This window comes from Leiobunum rupestre, chromosome 1 (assembly GCF_980474605.1).
Source record: "Leiobunum rupestre chromosome 1, qqLeiRupe1.1.hap1, whole genome shotgun sequence".
NCBI classification, from domain to species: domain Eukaryota; kingdom Metazoa; phylum Arthropoda; class Arachnida; order Opiliones; family Sclerosomatidae; genus Leiobunum; species Leiobunum rupestre.
This window is the reverse complement of record NC_143384.1, coordinates 62,876,436-62,897,202: the sequence shown is the minus strand read 5'-3', so window position 1 is coordinate 62,897,202 and position 20,767 is coordinate 62,876,436. Positions and strand designations below refer to the sequence as shown.

The 20,767-nt window shown below is 36.6% G+C and overlaps 1 protein-coding gene across 1 annotated transcript; it reads left to right on the top strand.

The window, feature by feature from the left end:
• LOC149964390 (uncharacterized) lies at window positions 1–19,077 on the top strand. The gene is made up of 5 exons (XM_090170858.1): window positions 1–206; window positions 5,149–5,290; window positions 7,225–7,436; window positions 16,560–16,849; window positions 18,799–19,077. The coding sequence occupies exons 1-5, from the start codon at window positions 51–53 to the stop codon at window positions 19,010–19,012; spliced, it is 1,014 nt and encodes a 337-aa protein (XP_090026984.1). The 5' UTR covers window positions 1–50; the 3' UTR covers window positions 19,013–19,077.
• Window positions 19,078–20,767: the final 1,690 nt, after the last annotated feature.

Genomic DNA, 20,767 nt, shown 5'->3' with positions numbered 1-20,767 from the left:
CACTAGTAATTTTTGGTAATTTTTAGCGCAAGGCGGATATTTTACTGTACATGGCACCAGCTGACTATCACATCATGACGAAATACAATATTGGTGTTTCTGTACCGTTCATGACATCTACAAATAGAATCATTTCGAGGAAAAGTGCCTCTACGTATTTCGTCACTTCGGGAATCTTTAAGGAGCTTCTCTTCATATCTCAAGAGGTGAGTGTTTACGCTGTTCCAAATTGACTCATTTCTAATTAAAAAATGGTGCTTTAATCTTTTTTCTAGGAAATTTGTCTTACATTAGAATTGAAGGGGACAATTTAATTTAAAATTTTAACTAAGTTTAATATATTTGTTTCTTTGCTAGGGCCGTGCAGACCAATTTTCATGCCCGAAGACCAAATTTTATCGTAGTGTGCCCTTCTAACTGAAATTTACAATACGGGGGTGCTGGTGAAAGGCAAGCGATGGCCCCTATCATATCAGGCCCCTAATAAGCACGCTTAGGGCCCTTTTCCAACGGTTTTCATGGATTTTGGTATCTCCTGGTCCCCCTGGTGGTAAAACAAAAGGATGTAATGTTAAATTTGTACAACTTAATATATAACATAAGTAAAGCCCATAGACTAACCCGATACATAGACTGGAAGGCTATCAGTGAAAATTGCTAACAATTTTCGTACGCGACGTCTTGATTCTGAGGCGTGAAATAAACAAGATAGCCATAGGGTACCTAACAATCTTAAAACGTCATATGTCGGGCTAGCAATTTAGAAACTTTTACTTAGTCTGTCAGTTTGCATCTACTATTTTATTATATTTATTTATACTAATATTTTTTATAATTTTTAGTTTTTCTTTTATATTATTTTAGTAAGTTATATTATTATTAAATTTTTAATATAATGTTGTACTAAAACTATATTTTTGTCTTTGGACGCATAATAAGATAATGAAGAGCGTATGCTCATTCCATCAAGTAATAAAGTACAATTCTTGCATTTTCATATTTTTCACTTTGCGGGCTAATGCATCAAAAACAACATCACTAAATCCAGATGTAATTTTTACGTCAGATAACCACTCCCTTAGAAGCCGGATAACCACTCCCTTAGAAGCCGGATAACCACTCCCTTAGAAGCCGGATAACCACTCCCTTAGAAGCCGGATAACCACTCCCTTAGAAGCCGGATAACCACTCCCTTAGAAGCCGGATAACCACTCCCTTAGAAGCCGGATAACCACTCCCTTAGAAGCCGTGGAGTTGGGATGGGAATGCAAATAATCTACATAAGAGTTTGTACGAGCTTGGACTTCTATAATATATTGTTAGTGCCATTTGTTTTACCTGGTCAGTCCACCTTCTTGCATAATGGCTGTTCTTTGCAAATCTTAACTGATTATCAAAAAAAATCAATTGGTCCTCTGTTAGAAAGTCTCTTGCCAAAGAAACTATTTCACCTATTTTCTCTTTTCGAGAATAACACCTCTTCCGTCTCAAAGTTGATATAACTTTGTAAGACCTTGATAATTGAACACATTTAACTCTAAGCTTTCGCTTGAGCATTTGGTTTCTTGGAGTATCAAAATGAGTACTTATGGGCTGCTCCGGCGCTTGCAAAGAAGTTATATCTAAAGAATAATAGAAATATTAATTTTATTGGTATATAAATATAATTTAGATTTAATTTACCTGATTTAATCTCATTTAAAGGTTGATTTAAATCCACAAATAAAAAAGGATGATTGTTAAGGTAGAAATTAATTATTTTACGGAGAGAGAGTTCATTTAATTTCAGGGCTTCAATCCAACATTTGTGTCCCTAATTTATATGAAATCTGTTATTAAATTTTCAAACCACATACCTTTATGAATGTTATGAAACAAATACTCACTCGGTCTTCTATTATCAAAGTACTTGATGTCTTAATTAAATTACTGTCAATTAAATACTGATAAATCAATTTTCGGCTGATATTAGTCATTAGCAGATCTGATATTGCAGAACTTTTAGCTTCTTAAAAACCAAAAACATTATATTATTGAAAACTATGTGCATTTGAAAACAACGATGCTTACCTGTTGTTTCGGAAACATTTGTGCCCAAAAATGGTTCAGATATTGGTGGTCTAAATAAAACTCGACCCAGGGTTTCTAAAATGATCAAAACAGAAGCAATATACAATAAATAATTTTAAAAAATATAGTTGAACATACCACTATTAAGTCTTGGCCTCTTAACGGGAGAGCGTACAGATTCATTATCAGAAATTCTTTTTGGGCTACATTTGTTAGGTGTGGTAAATTCTATATCAATAGGAATTGCGTTCCAATTAAGTCTCTTTCTCTCACTATTCGTGAAATTTCTATTATGAAAATGTTCAGAGCATATGAAATAGTTTTTAAGTTGTTCAGAGGTTTTTCAGACAGATCGGTACGGCCACAATTTTTCGTCCACTGCTTACATCTAAAAGTATTACAGACTACAGTTAAATTTGAAAAGTTAAAGAAGCAGCGATAATTTAATTACCTTTCAGTATCTTTTGGAAATTTGAAAAATGAAACACAATTTTGTTTAGCCTTGGCATTTACACAATTTCTGTATACGCAGTAATGTGTACTTTTTGTAGACGGCGGCTTTCCCATTTTAAAGCTTAATCGATCAGTGATATTTAAATTTAAATTAAGAACATACTTCCAAACAAACAACATTTAAAGTTGAATTAACGTACACGAAATGGACCACGTGTTAGTTGATGGGTCAAAGAAAGCACGCTGACTTAAAACTCGCGTTTTCTCGGGGGGCCTCGAGTAAATACGATGTGTGTTCCGCGCGTCTTGTTATAAAAATTTCACGCCTCGAAAACAAGTTGGCTCGTTAGGATTAATGTCGCATATACCTCCATATATAGAGCCTTCCAGTATATATATTGGGTTAGTCTATGGTAAAGCCCAGACCAATTCAGAAATTGTGAACAGGTTCGAGTTTAACGCTTTCACTGATGCTAATATAAAAGCAATTTCTAACGCTTGTTTAATTGCTGTTTTATGTGAAAACGCATTGCGTTATTTTGAGATGCTTCGATTGTTCCTAGAGTGCTCCGAAGGTTCATGCGTTTCCCAATGGGTTATTGTCAGGGATAGATTGTAGAACGTTCCCATGCCTTTTTTAAATTTTTGTCAAAAATCTGCCACAGATAATAACTAGCGTCTAAACGGTAACTATTGCTTTAAAGCCTCTGAAAGCTTTCATGGCAAAGAGGAAGTACTCGGAGGAAAACTCCTTCTACAGACAGTGATGTAACTTTCCAACTCAACGGAGTAGGAGGGGTTCCCGGGTTTTCACCCTGTGTGACAAGCTACAATCGAAACCGAGTTCCTCTATCTGGGTCGTAAAAGTGCTAGCCACTAGAAAAAAAAAACCCGGGATTTAAAGATAACAAGATGGCCCAGGCCATAATATTAGCCTCCTCCCCATTTCTATTTCCAGGGAAATGATTTTTAAATCTATAAGTAAAATGTGGCGAGGTGGGTGGGACCAAATATTTATTCAATTTAGATATTTCTTCTAGTTTCAAATAACCGTCTATCACACCAGAAACTGGTTTTTCAATCAGTATATCAATTAACAATACCATACCTCAAAGAGGAACCAAGTACCGCGAAAAAACACTGTAAACTGCAATCTACTACTTTCTATCCGTATCACAGTTTACAATCCCATATCTCAAAGCGCAACCAACTACCGCGAAAGAAACGCTAAATCTCTAGTAAATGCCCTTAAAGATAATTTAATGTTTAGCGGGGTAACATTCGGAGATAGGAGGGGATGAGGCTAAAAGGGATAGCTTAAAACTTCCGCCTTTACAGACTGCTGGCGCCATCTGGTTTTTAAAAATGGGTTTCTACACACAGAAAAATAGTATTGTAAATGTTACAGTAAGCTGCGGTCAGCATAGATGCCAGCAGAATGCTGTTAATTTCACAACCAACTCTGACTGGTTTTTTATAGTCATGCTTCCTGTTAAATTTACTGGACACTCTGCTGTTTAAAAATACAGCAAGATAAAGTTATATTTACCGAGTATTGCTGTTTATTTAACCTTCATTCTAGACGTATTTAATACGGTAAATGCATGCAGTTTTTACAGTAAAATCCAATGTTTGTAAAATTCCAGTGTTTGCCGTAGTTTTAGTTATCAAACGTATTTAGTACAGAACCTATTCACAACCTTAGAAATTCATCAAAAATTTTACGATTCAAACCATTATCACATAGGTTTAATTAAAAAATTTCAAATATTTTATTAATCAAGTCATGATAGAAATATATAAAAGTTTTTATCAAATATTAAAATTATTATAACAAAAACTTTATCAAAATATCTAAAATGACTATAACTCTAGTTGATTACTTTTAGCTCGAGCCTTTGTAATTTAGAGTTATAGGGAAAACCAAAGGAAAGTAAACTATTTACTTGGTTTAAAATTATTAAGCACACGATGAACAAGGGTTGTAATTAATATAGAATTTTGCGTGGGATACTACTTATACAAAAGAGTATATAAAACTATTATTATCGGATATTATTATATTTAAAACTAAAAGGAAACTTGTGCGATTTTAAAAAATGTTTAAACAACTAAATAATAATTAGTGGTTTTATATACTAGCGCTTGCCGTTTATAACAGAAAAAACAGCAACGTGTGGTAAATTTTACGCATTTTTGAAGTAAAACGTCAACCTCGGTTTCATATTGTTAATTTTAATATAACTGTCATTTTAAAAACAGTACGAATATGAATTTTTACAGTCGCTACTGTTTTCTTCAAAATACAGCAGAAAGCTGTAAATTTTACGACAAACTGCTGTTTACCCACTTCAACTGCATCTTGCTGTAAATTATAAACCGTATTTGCTGTTTTTTCAACAGTTAGTTTTGAGTGTGTATTGGCGTTCCTCCTGTGAAAAGATCTCCTTCTTTCCGGGACTAGTGTCGTAGTCCTGCAGTCCCAAGCGTCTGGAAGACAAAAAATGTGGGCGGCCTTGTGAGGATGACCACAACAACTACTCTAAAAAAAAGATATTACTCATTGACAAAGGTGTATCAGTTTATAATATGATATATTTTATGATTTAATATATTTCGCTCAAGATATGGATTGTGCTGATCATTATAATACTACAACTCTCTTTTCTGAACATGTTGGAGGAGTACATCAGGAAAATAAACACACGTCGAATAGCAAATTTTCTGGATAAATTGCTACTGTATGTACAAAGTCTTTTAGGACAGGGTAGGTTTTCAGCCATATTTGCAAGAAATCACGATATCCAATCTTCACATCACGCTATGAATTAATACTTACTCTACTTAAAATGGTGGAAATGTACGGTGAAATTTAAAGAATGTGTTTATTTACACTTAGAGATTATAACAATCCTCGGTCATCATGGTCCAGTGTCCTCAGGGAACGACAAACCTCCCTGGCATCTAGGAGCAACAAACACAACACCCCACACCCCACACAAGAAGAACGCAAACCGTCAAAAGTCGTGGATTTTCTTGTGTACGTTTTTCATTGGCTAGAAGCTTTAGCGCCTGCTGCCGTCGGAAGGGGAAAATTCGGAAATTGTCTCCCCCCCTCCGCCCGTAAAACGTTCAGCGTAAAGGCTCGTGACGCTCGTCCAATGAAATTCGTACACAACCCTTCGTTAGCGTGTTTAAAGGCTAGCAGCGTTCTCCTTGTGTTTGTTGCTCCTAGCTGGCATGTGCTTCAAAACGGTCGTAAGACGTTATTTTCAAAGAACTATTGAAGGGAATGGGAGCTCAATAATTTAATAATTCTCACTAAGTGGAAATAAATACCCGACAATAATCAGCTAGGCTAATACCCCTTAGAAACAAGTAATCAAGTGATTTTTAATGCCTTTAATTCAGCTGGCCGGGTTAAAAAGCGTAGGAGGGTGGTGGCCAGTCCTTCATGCCACGTGAGCCAACAACTCCCTACAGTTACTTTTACCGTTAACCTCCACAAAGTTTTATACTTAGTTTAATTTTAAATTAAAAGTTTTGACACTACATAACCCAATCTAATACCAAATAGAATCGTATAGAGCTTGAAAACGTTCGCGAAGTTTGAAAGGATTTGATTACCTCAAATACTTCACAAACTGTTCAAAAAGCTTAGGTTTGGAGCTTCCCAGACGTAAATCGAGGTGTCGCTGCAAGCAATGCAGTCGTTGTGTCATTTTTTGCATATTTTATAAAGCGTAACAGTTTCTCTTATTGACTAATATACGGGTGTGTTCTATAGATTTTCTAGGAAAACAAAGTAAAACCAAAGCTGGCAGCCAATATGAACGATAATTATTGTTTCGTGCTACAATTTGATCAGTATCTCTGGTTTGAATTTCTGTCCTCACGAGATTAGTTTAAATGAAACGACATTTTAAATATTCGTTTTGGCTTAGGCCAAGAAGAAATATTTCACTTTCGACTCGATTCCAGAAAAGTTAAACTGGCACACCCCTAATTGACGACAATTAAAGGGAATATAACCTCAGGTATTTCGTGTGGAACACCAACGTTTGAAGCTCTGGCCGCTCTGACCTTTGGCTTTAAATATGTTTGGCGTCACTGTATAGGGAAACTTGAAAAATTAAAGGGGTCTTCCATAAAGATTGCTTTGCAGGTTATATTCCCTTTAACGATCCCTTACGACAACGGGAAAAACCTCGCTTTTGGTGTAAGTAAGTAAGATAGTAACTATAACTATGACCACTCATCTTGTTTTAAAGCTAATTATTTGATTGACCTTTTTATTGACACTGACACTCTCGCGCAGCTCCGATTTGGACTTGCGAACAATCTGAATAGTATATTATCGTGCTTGATAGCAGTCCCTTAGGAAAATGTTTGATCAAATTTGATTCCAAAATTACTTACAAAAATGGACCAATCCTAATTCGACCTAGATCAAAAATTACAATAAACAAAACATTCTGGATTTTTATCTAATTCAATTTTATCAAAACTATTTGATCCAAACGGAATTAGATACCAACTAGATGCGTCTTTTTTCTAGTTATATCTAAATTTGGACATTTGATCAAACCATTTTAGACACTAGGGGGCTCTGTACTGAGCTAATCACTGATTAGGCAATACCTCAGTTCGGTGGTAATCTTGTTGTTTTTCATTTTTATAATCTTATGTTACCGCCAATAGGTGTAAATGTGTCTCCTCTACCGGCAACTCGTCTGATTTTCGGATTTTGGATATTGGCTCAATTGGTAATGATAACGCTGTTTGGTGGTTTGATGAAAGCTGAATACTCGATACAAAAGAATGTGGAAATTAACTCGGTGAAGGACTTGTTCAAAGGGCCGCGACTCAATATGATCGTAACTGATCCTCCGCTCTCGTCAATTTGTACTCTGGTAAGTGTATCCGCTACTGCTCGTATCGCGCGAAAATTGGCTACGCCCCGCATTCTCTCGGAGTAAAGGCCCACACACGCGCCCATGCGCCATGACATCCATTCTATTAAGTCACGTGACGCGACGCGATTTGCCAGCGAAATTTCACGCGCGAAGGCTATGTGTGCATCCACCTTAAACCGTGGCTAATGCTAGAGTTGAATATTCATGGGTTAAATACCTAAGCAAGACCTAATTTACTTATGGAAGAACGTAGGACTGCAGCTTATAGCTCCGGCGAATTATTGCTATACTGACGGCCCGCCTCATTTCAGTCTTTAGATCTAGTACGCCATCTCTTGAAAGGAATAAGAAACATTGATCATAGAAATGACTATATTATTATAAATATATTATTTTTATAAATACTTTATATGTTATAATATAAACAAGTTATATTATGTTATAATATAAACACCCTTTATTATGTTATAATATAAACACCTTAAATTATATTATAATATAAACACCTTATATTATGTTATAATATAAACACCTTATATTATGATATAATATAAACACCTTATATTATATAATATAAACACCTTATATTATATAATATAAACACCTTATATTATGTTATAATATAAACACCTTATATTATGTTATAACATAAACACCTTATATTATGTTATAATATAAACACCTTATATTATGTTATAATATAAACACCTTATATTATGTTATAATATAAACACCTTATATTATGTTATAATATAAACACCTTATATTATATAATATAAACACCTTATATTATGTTATAATATAAACACCTTATATTATGATATAATATAAACACCTTATATTATGTTATAATATAAACACCTTATGTTATAATATAAACACCTTATATTATGTTATAATATAAACACCTTATATTATGTTATAATATAAACACCTTATATTATGTTATAATATAAACACCTTATATTATGTTATAATATAAACACCTTATATTATGTTTTTTTAAGGTTACCTGTTTAGCAGGTAACCGTTTATTTATCACTCAAAAAACCTACAAATTACAATGGTTTTTTCATTTTTTTTTGAATTTTTCTAAAAAATGGCACAAAAAGAAAACTAAAAAAAAAACTATTTAAAGACGGGAAAATATTACAATTTAAAATTTATAATAAAACTGGTACTATCTTCAATTATGACACCACTTTTTACAAAATCTGGGTATAACGATATGCTGTATTTTTTGTAGCATTCGCTTTCCATTGAGATAAATTGCGTAATTCTTGTTAGAAAGTTTTGTTGGATCATTTCTAAACTATCTTCCGTACAATTATTAATTTTTTTATTATAAGAAAAATATATAGAAAGTTTTGAAATAGCTATTATAATTTTAGTTATTTTTGCCAATGGTTGTGGCTGGACATTAAAAGTCCAATAAGACAATTCATTTAAAACAAAGCTTTCATCATATTTACGGATTAAAATGTTGATCTTATTTAAAAAACATAAAACTATTTTGCATTTTAAAAACATATGTTGAGCGTTACAGACATTATGCCCACAAAAAGGACATTCAGGTTTTACGTCATATAGTTTTGAAGCTAAACTTGGAGTCGTTACGAAGCTAAACACTAAACGCCATAAAATATTTCTCTCATGGTAGGAAAAAGAGCTATTCCATATTATTTTTGAGTCCACCACAATATTATCGATGTCTTCATCTGGCTCTTTTAAAATGTTAAAGGGTTTTTGTTTATAATCTAAAGGCACTGGATTATTGAGCGACTGTAATTTAAAGTTTTCAATTTTTGTTATCGGTTCGGAATGATTTTCACGTAGCTTCAAGTTTAAGTGAAAATTTATGCTCACGGGTACACCAATGTTATTTTTGACAAGGAATTCTGATGGGAATTCGTGAACTAAATCGGCGATAATCATTTGGGTCTGACGCGACATAGCTCTCGTGGTTGCTGCGCTAAGTCTTCTCCCTTCTTCAACGAGATTGAATCTGTGGCTTGCAAGATCGTATATGTCCCGAAAGACTCGGAACCCTTCAGATTTCCATTTATGATGGTATAACGGGAGGCTTAGGAATGGGCACTTCCATATTGGAAAATGTAGAAGGCTTGACAGATTTGTTGGCTTGATAAGCTGAATAGGTAACGACTTCTATTGGAGTTTTAAATCCAATGTTAATCAGCAGAGCTACCCTACACCAACCAACTAATGAAAGTAGTAAGAAATCATAACGTAGGAATTTATATCTTATTTACAATAAACATTTTTTAACCTATTAAAAAAAACTAAACGAGAAAAGCCGATAACGCTTTTTATCTTTAACACTCGCCCTCGTTGACGACTTTCTCGTAATGTCGTAAACTGAGATTCTGACGGTGGCGGGTGAAGACTTCTTTAGGTAGTGGCTTAGTGAAAATGTCGGCCAGCTGTTCTTCCCTCGGGACATACATAACGTCGATGACGCCCTCTTCGACCAGTTCACGAACGTAGTACTGACGAATACTGATATGTTTCGTTCGGCGATGAAACTCAGGATTTCTGATGAGTTTTATGTCCCCTGCATTGTCGACTCGGAGTACGGGTACATCATCGTCTACGTTGAGACCCAGGAAAGACTTGATTCGTTCAATCCAGACGACATCTTTCGCCGCTTCAGTGGCAGCTACCAGTTCAGCCTCCGTGGTTGACAAAGTAACAGATTGTTGCTTTCTGCTCGCCCAAGTAACTGGAGTTGAGCCAATTAGGCATACGATCCCAGACGTTGAACGTCTTGTTTTCTCACAACCACCGTAATCAGCGTCGCTGTAGGGGATGGTTGTCATGGAATTCTCGGACTTGAATAAGAGACCCAGTTACTTGGTCTCTCTGAGATAACGAAAAATTCGTTTAACTCCATTCCAGTCAGCAACCTTTGGATTCGCCATTGCTTGGGACGCTCGATTGACTGCGTATTCGATGTCAGGTCGTGTTCCTGTCGCTGCGTATCTGAGACTTCCAATGGCCGAGGCATATATGGTCGCTGACTCGAAACTCTCCTGCCGATAGGAGTGCTCACTGGTTTACAGTCTTGCATGTTGAACCTTTCAAGAACCTTCTCGATGTAGGCGCTTTGGTGTAAGAATACGGAACCGTCGCTTAACTGATCAATTTTCAGTCCAAGATACGTTGACGCTTTTCCGGTTATGATTTCAAATTCATCACTGAAGTCGTGAAGAAAGTCGTCAACTGCTTTGGTGGTACTGCCGGCAACCAATCGTAGAGGATCAAGACCAAGAAAACGTCATTGGTTGAGTAAATATATAGACAGTGATCTCCATCAGCACTCTTGAAGCCATGGTTCTGAAGCGATTTGTCAATTCGTTCATTCCAACATCGTGGAGACTGTTTAAGACCGTAGAGACTTTTCTTTAACTTCCAGACTTGTCCACTACTATTGTCGAAACCTTCACGTTGACGCAGATAAATTTCTTCGGATAGCTTCCCATGAAGGAATGCGGTCTTTACGTCGAATTGCCTGAGGTTGAGATTTTTCTGGGCAACTAGGTTGAGAAAGATTCGTAGTGTCTCGAATCGGGCAACTGGAGCGAAAGTCTCATTGAAGTCGATTCCCTCTCGTTGCGTAAAGCCTTTTGCGACAAGCCGGGCTTTGTGCTTGACGATCGTCCCATCTTCATCATTCTTTGTACGAAAGACCCAACGATTTCCGATTATCTTGCGACCAGGTGGAGGATCAACCATTTCGTAGACGTCGTGTCTTTCATTGCCGAAAGTTCATCTACCATCGCTTTCTCCCACTCGGCGGATTCGTTGCTTGAACGTGCTTGTCGTGCCGTTTGTGGTAACATGTCGCAGATGAGGAATGCTTTATTTTCTAGCTGGCAGCTCTGACATGGTTGGACTTTCCTTAGTGCTGAACGATCTCTAAGGACTGGACCGCTCTTCTCAGGTTGATTGTCCCGGACATTGTCAGGAAGAGACACTGTTGCCTCATTAGGTGTGGTGACCTTATCTTCTGAAAAACCGGCAGCTATGATGGGCATGTTGGTTGGTACATCTGTAGCTGTGATGGGCTCGTCTTCTGAGAAACTGGTTGCTGTGGTTGGCATGTCTCTCGGTACGTCGATGACTGTGATGGGTCCGTCTATGCAGACCGTATCTTCGGTTGACTGCTCGCCCTGGTTATGAACTTTTGGAGAGTACTCCATGACATATTGCTCTGGATCAAACTTGATATCTCTTGATCGGAGTACGTTATCGAGCTCCGGAACATAAATTCGGTAACCGTCAGCGTAATCTTCATAGCCGACGAGGAGACCCTTGTATGCTTTCTTTCCAAGTTTCTTCCGTTTCACCTTTGGAACGTGAACGAAGCAATCAGTGCCGAAGACCCTTAGATGCTTGATTGACGGATTTGGCTTTCCCATCCAAAGTTCGTATGGCGTCTTCCCAGTAATGCATGTGGGTGCTGATCGATTCAGAATATAGACAGCCGTATTCACCGCTTCTGCCCAGAGCTTGGGTGGTAGATCTGTCCTGGAATGCAACATGGCACGGACTGACTCCATGATTGTGCGGTTCTCTCGTTCAGCGACTCCGTTCTGTACGGCATGGACGTGCGATGTTTTAGACCTTCTTGAGAAGACCATTGATGGAACTCTGCGTTGACATATTCTGTTCCGTTGTCCGTGATCAGCTCTTGAACTGGGTAATTCCGGGTTCGGCAACGAGCAAGAAAATCCTTGAAATAGTCGATGACCTCGGATTTCTTCGTTAGGAAGTAGACGGCTCGTATACTGGAATACTCATCTTTGAACAGGAGGTAATACCTTTTCCCCTTCATGGACGGTGTCGGTGACGGTCCCCAGAGATCGGAGTGAATCCTTTCACCCGGCTATGTAGCCTTCTCCAAACGAGTACCGAAGCTGTGCCTTGACATTTTTCCATAGATGCACCCTTCGCAAAGCTTGTTTGAGGTTTGGTTTTGGACTTCATATCCAAGTTTTCGCAACGTAGCTGTAACGTGCCGTTTATCCTGATGACCCAGCCTCTCATGCCAGACTTGAAGATCTGCGACTCTGTCATTTCTAGGATCGGCTGCTATGTGAGCGGAACGTTGTGGTTTCTCGACCTTGGCGTCCAAACGGTAAAGATCCTCAACTTTGCCAGGCAAGCAAAGGATTTTCTTCCCTCCAATGTTTTCATAGACCCCGCAAGAGGTTGCTGTGACTAGGAACTCGAGGTTCTTGTTCCTCTTCATGACACTTTTCAATGAAAAAACGCTACAGGCGAAATCGCTAATGTGCCAGACGTTGTGCACAATTTCGTAATAGCGTTTCTTTCCAATACGGAAAAGAAATTTGATATATCCTTCCCCATCGGCGGTCATCAGTGTCTTGTTTCCAATCTGGAGAGTTGCTGGAGTGGTGAACTTGAGGAATGTGAGGAAATTCGTGACGTCGTTCGTAATGTGCTGTGATGCACCCGAATCGAAGTACCAGGCTCCTTCAGAAGAAGAGCTGGCAACTAAGCCATTAGCTGCAATCATGCCTCCGGCTCTGTCACGTGGATTCTCTTGGTTGCTGCTACTTCTGGATTTCCTTTTCAGAGCTCGACAGTCTTCGATGACATGACCATATTTGTGGCAATGGAAACATTGCCTTTTGTTTTTCCTGTTCTTATCGGTTGAAGTATGGGTGTGATGACCCTTGCTATTGCGTTTCACCATCAGACCAGAGGAATCTCTGAAGACGTTTTCCTTCCTCTCTGGTAGCTCGGCCAATTAACAGGCGTTCCAATTCGGCGACGGTCTGTTTTTCTGTGGGCATTGTGTCCCAGAACATGCCGAATTCTCTGAATTCTTCCTGAGGTAAAGACTCGAAAATACAGGCGATGAGAATGCAGTCATCGAAGGATATGTCCTTTTCTGAATGTGCCGTTGAGATAATATCTGCCCAAAGAGAGCACATCTGGGCAATGTGGGTAGCCATGTCGACATCAGGCGACTTCATCGTGCGCATTAGCTGCGCCAGGAGCTTTCGCAGACGATTGGACGATTTCTGCTCGAAGATTTCAAGTAGCTTATCCCACATCTCCTTCGGGGTGTCGCAATTGGCGGTCATGTTTTGGACATTTTTGAACAAGGCTGACCAGATGATGCCACGGACTGTACTGAAAGCCACTCGGTACTTCTTCTTGTTTGAAGTGTATTCAGATCTCTCTGCTACTGTTAGTGGTTCCGTTGGTTCAAGCCATTCACCAGTAAGGATATCGTATACGTCTCGTACGGTTAGAATGTCGACGATTTGTCTTTTCCAACTCCTCCAATTCTCCGGACCTGATAGTTTCTCGACGTCTTGACGAAAAAGACTATCCATGGTTACTAACGGGAACTGTTGGCAGGATACGGATTACGGTGATGGTAACTGAAACCGGGATACAGCAGACTAGATCATCAGCATAGTAGTGGCGCAGCGGGAGCGTGCTGGGCCCATAACCTATTGGAGTTTTAAATCCAATGTTAATCAGCAGAGCTACCCTACACCAACCAACTAATGAAACTAGTAAGAAATCATAACGTAGTAATTTAAAAAGACAAACGTTTATTAAGAAAGAATACTTTACAAGATGAACGACATATTAGGAGTGACGGTTATAATAAACGCTGTAAGCGAATATATATACACATAAGGTTAAAAAATAGTAATATAAGATTAGTGATTAAAAATATATCTTATTTACAATAAACATTTTTTAACCTATTAAAAAAAACTAAACGAGAAAAGCCGATAACGCTTTTTATCTTCAACAACTTCCAGTAGGTAAAAAGGCTTTGATAATATTTTGGAAGATGATTTAGTAAGAGATCGTAGTCTGCGTAACTAAAGACCACAAACTCCATATTCATGTTATTTAGTAGTACCGCAAAAAGGCAAGTTCTACACTGTGTCCAATGCCTTGTAGCGATTTTTTTAGCTTGGTAAAAGCGATTTTTTTCCATTGGCTAGCCAATGTCTGTAAGCCAAAGCCACCCTCAGAAGTTTATAGTGATGCAATCTTAGCCGTACACCAGTGTTTATTTTCACCGGACCAGATAACTTCCAAGCACTGTTTTTGAAGTAATTTTGAGAGTTGGATTGGGATTTCTATGTGAGGTAAAATGTAATTATATTTGCTTTGGATTGCGTTACAGATTTACGATCGACCTTTGAATGACAAGTGAGGCGCTAGCAGTTTGATATTTTCCGGTGACGTCGATATGGCTTTCACAGTTTTCTCTGAGTGTTCATTCCACCAGTTAGAGTTTAACGCGTATACGATGCCCAAGATTTTTATCTTCGTACTACTCCAAAAGAGACCCAATGGAGCGTCTTTTCGGCCCTTCCACGAACCGAGCCAAAGCCCGCTACTTTTCTCGAAGTTAAAACGGGCGCCGCTAGCTTTTCCATATTCATTATGTTATAATATAAACACCTTATATTATGTTATAATATAAATACCTTATATTATGTTATAATATAAACACCTTATATTATGTTATAATATAAATACCTTATATTATGTTATAATATAAACACCTTATATTATGTAATAATATAAACACCTCATATTATTATCTATATATATAAAATATGATGTTTGTATATATATATATATATATATTGGTTTGTTACCTTCTATGCACGCCCAAGATAATTAACCGATTCGCACGAAATTTGGCCTGTGGCATTGTGGCCAAAGATATAAACTCCCGTGTCTCTTAATACCCGCATCAACACCTTATATTATGTTATAATATCAACACCTTATATTATGTTATAATATCAACACCTTATATTATGTTATAATATCAACACCTTATATTATGTTATAATATCAACACCTTATATTATGTTATAATATCAACACCTTATATTATGTTATAATATCAACACCTTATATTATGTTATAATATCAACACCTTATATTATGTTATAATATCAACACCTTATATTATGTTATAATATCAACACCTTATATTATGTTATAATATCAACACCTTATATTATGTTATAATATAAACACCTTATATTATGTTATAATTTCAACACCTTATATTATGTTATAATATCAACACCTTATATTATGATATAATATAAACACCTTATATTATGTTATAATATAAACACCTTATATTATGTTATAATATAAACATCTTATATTATGTTATAATATCAACACCTTATATTATGTTATAATATAAACACCTTATATTATGTTATAATTTCAACACCTTACATTATGTTAAAATATAAACACCTTATATTATGTTATAATATAAACACCTTATATTATGTTATAATATAAACACCTTATATTATGTTATATTTTTGTATATTAAGCATATTAATTTAATTTCCTTAATGTTATTTTATTGTTTTTTTAATTATAAAATATAATAAAAAATTTATAATTAATAGAATAAATAGTACTCAATTTAGATTTAACATTCTCGACGCAGTATTTTCCAAAAACATATTTAAAATTACAAACTGTGGAAAATTGGTATTTATGAAGGTTGCCATTATGAATACTTTCGATTTCAGTCAATAAATGGTGGTATCTGAGTTTAAAAAAAAATCCATTCTTGAACTAAGCTTCTGTTTCAAACGGAAACCAATCTCTTTCCAAAATGTACAGCGCCATTTAACCACCATTTGAGTAGAAATAAGACAACTTAAGACTAACAAATAATTAACCTTTTCAGTATTGAATTATATTTGTTTGATGATAAAAATAATCTTTTGATAATTGATATGAGTAATAAATCTTAATTACGTCTGATACAGTTTTTGATAAATTGACAACTGACGGAAAAACGAAAGAATATTGGTTAAATAGCGTCATCTGTTATATTTAATCTTACAACGCTATTTAATATGCACTATGGAATATAACTTTGTATACCCACATTCAGTTTTATACAGCCACGTAGCGGCCAACGCGACAAGCTTATACAATATTGGATATTCGCTTTGTGATTTATCGCCTGCTTAGCCAACAAAAATCCAGCAGTTGGTGAGCTTCTAGCGTTGGAGGCTTCGGAGCTGTATGTACCTTTATTTTCAGAATTCCGTGGAAATGAAAATGCTGTGCGAAAAAGCAAAACTTGACTGGATGAAAATGACAACGCTTGAAGAATCGGCTAAAATTCAATACTTTAAGTCACCCAAAACAATTCTGATGTCCGACCTCATATTGGGTGTTACTCTTTTGGAAATGTTCGCGCTAAGAATGGACGAAACCGATAGTGTGAAAAATCAATTTCGACTGGGAACGCACAGTTACTTCTCAACGTGGACCGTTTTCTACATTTCCAAAAGAATGGATGCCAGAGTGGAACATATCATCAATAAAAGGTCAGAATAAAGGCAGAACTTGAGCTCCGGAAAACAGGGTTTTTTTAAAGCGCAAAAACGCGTCAAATTGAATATATTGTGGCAGAGAAGTTATAAAAGAGAAAAGGCACGTTTCTTTTTGCTCATCGCCTGACTACTTGAAATTAAACAGGACGTTTCTAATGTAGTCAAATGCAAATTTATTCGTGAATTTTTTTCTCGTAAAAATCCAGGGGGGAAGACAATGTTCCCCTTTCCCCAATCAAATTACGTCCCCTTTCCCTAATCAAATTACGTCCCCTTTTCCCCAATCAAATGAGGTCCCCCTTTCCCCAATCAAATGACGTCCCCATTGCCCTAGTCAAATGACGTCCCCCTTGCCCCAATCAAATGACGTCCCCTTTGCTTAATCAAATGTCGTCCCCTTTGCCCCAATCAAATGAGGTTCCCCTCTCCCTAATCAAATGACGTCCCCTTTTCCCCAATCAAATGACGTCCCCTTTTCCCCAATCAAATGAGGTCCCCCTTTCCCCAATGAAATGACGACCCCCTTGCCCCAATGAAATAACGACCTCCTTGCCCCAATCAAATGACGTCCCCTTTGCCCCAGTCAAATGAGGACCCCTTGCCCTAATCAAATGACGTCCCCTTTTCCCCCATCAAATGAGGTCCCCCTTGCTCCAATCAAATTAGGTCCCCCTTGCCCTAATCAAATGACGTCCCCCTTGCTCCAATCAAATGACGTCCCGGTTGTTGGCAAGCCCTTCACCAACAGTTCTTTACTACTCCAGCTATTTGGGCACAGCAATCTGATCTCAAATTGCATCTGATTCATTATCCCAAGTAACCTATCTGATCTGATCTACTATTATTCATTTCACCAGATTCAGTTAGATGAACAATTATCTGACTTTTAAGCTTAAGATATTTAATCTTGTAGGAGCAATTAAAAAAGTCGGTAATTAAATTTCCACAAGGAATTTTTGATTTATCACAGTTCTTTTATTGGTTCAAATAACCCAACTTTTATCTGGAAGCCCTAATTTAAAGGAGCTTGACAACTGAAATAAACCAAGCTACGAGGAGTTATATAGGCCATCACAACAGCGATTTCGTATTTCAAGAACCTTTGGTAACCTCATTCAATACTTACTGTCAAATTTTATCTTTTGAATTATAACGGACATCTTTAGGATTGAACTAAAATTTACAAAAAATTAAAACTTTTGCTGAAATATTACCATTAGTCAATTATATTAATAACGATTACCATATTTGGTATTAGTGCAGGAATTATTTCTAGAAGAAAAAATCATTTTCTGAGAAATCCTAGAAACTTGTCACCCTGTGGCAGATAGGAGCAAAAAACACAGCACCCGACACAAGGAGAACGCAACCCGTCAAAAGTCGTGGATTTTCTTGTGTACATTTTTATTGGCTAGACGCTTTAGCGCCGGCTGCCGTCGGAAGGGGAAAATTGGGAAATTGCCTTCCCCCCCCCCGTAAAACGTTCAGCGTAAAGGCTCGTGACGCTCGTCCAATGAAATTCGTACACAACCCTTCGTTAGCGTGTTTAAACGCTAGCAGCGTTCTCCTTGTGTTTGTTGCTCCTAGGTGGCAGGAAGCGATACTGTACGAGGTTCTTTGAGCTGTAAGACTAAATGGTTTCAGGGGTTTATCATTGGAGCCGACATTTGATTTACTGAATACTAAATAATGATTGACAACGAATGGAAATATCACGTCAAATCACAAAGGGTCGTAGCATATGAAATTAACAAGACACATCAGCATGAAAAATATATTTTAATAAAATTGCAAGGCATATTACCAAGGCTTCGAAACGGTGATTAAACTGATTACCGTAAGTCATGTTAACATGCCGTCCAAATTGTATATGTTCTTCACTTCATCATTACTATATATATAATATACTTCTGATATTACATACCTTTTATATTTATATATAGATTACGATTTTTCCTCGAGACGAATCAATTCGCTTTGTGGTTTCGCAGTTTGCAAAAAAATATTGGACTTGAAGTCGAGCTTCCTAAGCATCAAATACGCGAATCAAATTCAAATATTGAAGTCATTTGCTTGCGCGATATGAAATCTCCGTTCCTTTTATTGGCTCTCTTTCTGGGAATTGCGATGTTTGTACACTTATTTCCAAGACCATAGTGGAAGTTTGCAAAAAGAAAATCTAATTTTTTAGATATAACTCGATCTATGTGGTAAACGCTTTATTTTCTAGGACGAGCAGAAAGTGAAGAAAATTTATAATTTATATTGTTGGCGAAATTGTACACGAAACTTAATTGACATTAAAATTAGAATGTTCATTGCGTGAGTGAGATCGAGCAAGTACTATCTTTCTTCATTGTGTGTTTAAACGAGGAAATATTTTAGCAATACATTAATTTATAATCGTATAATTCTGTAACGTGCTTTAAGAAAATCATAAGTAAATCATTTATGTCTAGATTTCCAACTCTAAAATATTTTGTTATTAATAATTAGGTGAGTTCGTACAAAATATTTTTATTTAAAGGCCCACTGAATAGTTTAAATATTAAGGGTGGAACTACATTATCACGTGTTTTTTGAAGCGGGAGAGTACGCCTGACTCGAGTGAAAATCGTGCCGAATTATTCAATCAATTGAGTGGACCTTTAATAATTAATTGCTTGTTAAGATAAGAGTGTCGTATCTTTTCGCATTAGCTCACTCGACTCAATAATTGTTCCCTAGATTCACTAAATCGTAGTAATGGGAAAAACAAAGTTTTATTACCTCTATGTTTCCAGAAAGTGACACGAAAATTATGCTTTTGTGCAAAATACCTGATAATTCATGGAATTTTATTAGCATTATCCCAACTTCGGTAAATTTTTTTATTTCAAACTTAATTCCGGAAGTTCCGGTGACAAGCGTTCTGGTATTTCTTCCACAATTGTTGCTTCAGGAATAAACTTAAAATAAAGCTTCAAAGTTCTCGTTTATCCCAGTTTCAAAAAGAATTGAAAATTTAGCACAACTTTAATAACCAAAACGTGAGTTTCAGCGTATGTGCGAGCTCCTTCAAAGAAAATATATCTAAAGACATTTTGTATGGAACGGCAGCACATCATTTTTCTGTCACTCAAATTTTTTTAGAAGGATGGTAGGCCATATAGTATTTTGAAATATATAATTAAGTAAAAGTTAAATCTTTTGGTAAAGTGGTATACCTGCAGTGACCCAAAATTGACATTTGACTTGACTTTCTTATGAATTTTTTTTAATTTAAAGTGCGATAACATAAGCAGTTTTATTTTTTAAATAAACTAAACTATTTTGTTATTTGAAACATAAACGCCCAATTTATTTATTATTTACGTCCATTATTACAGGAAATTTACTATTTATAAAACATGGAAATTATATTTTCTTGTCTTGGGTCCTTTGTGGGACGGTATCCTAATACTAAAATCTGCTAATTCCAGCCTAGCGTGTAGAGCAGTTACTTTCAAAATGGGGTGGCGAAGTGGTTAGCGCTTTCGCTTCGCCGCAAGAGGAGCCGGGTTCGATCCGTGCTTGTGTCACTGGGTGAAAACTCGAAACAGCTCCTTCTGCGTTGAGTTTGCAAGTTTTCTACCTACTGGTTTAAGGGGTTAACGGTAATAGTTAATGTAGGTAGCTGTTGGCTCGCGTCGCATGCAGGACTTGCCACCACCCTCCTACGCATTGTAACCCGGCCACCTGAGTTAATGGCTTTAAAGGTGGTGTCTTGGGTATTAGCCTAGCTGATTATTATTAATACCTCAAGCGATATCATTAATTCCCATTTTACAACAAACCAGAACCTTAACTTCTAAAGTTTAGTGGATGCGCCAGGCTTGTAATACGGAAGCGCAAGGAAAGAAAGAGGTTTTACCCTTCAATTCCGAGTTGGGT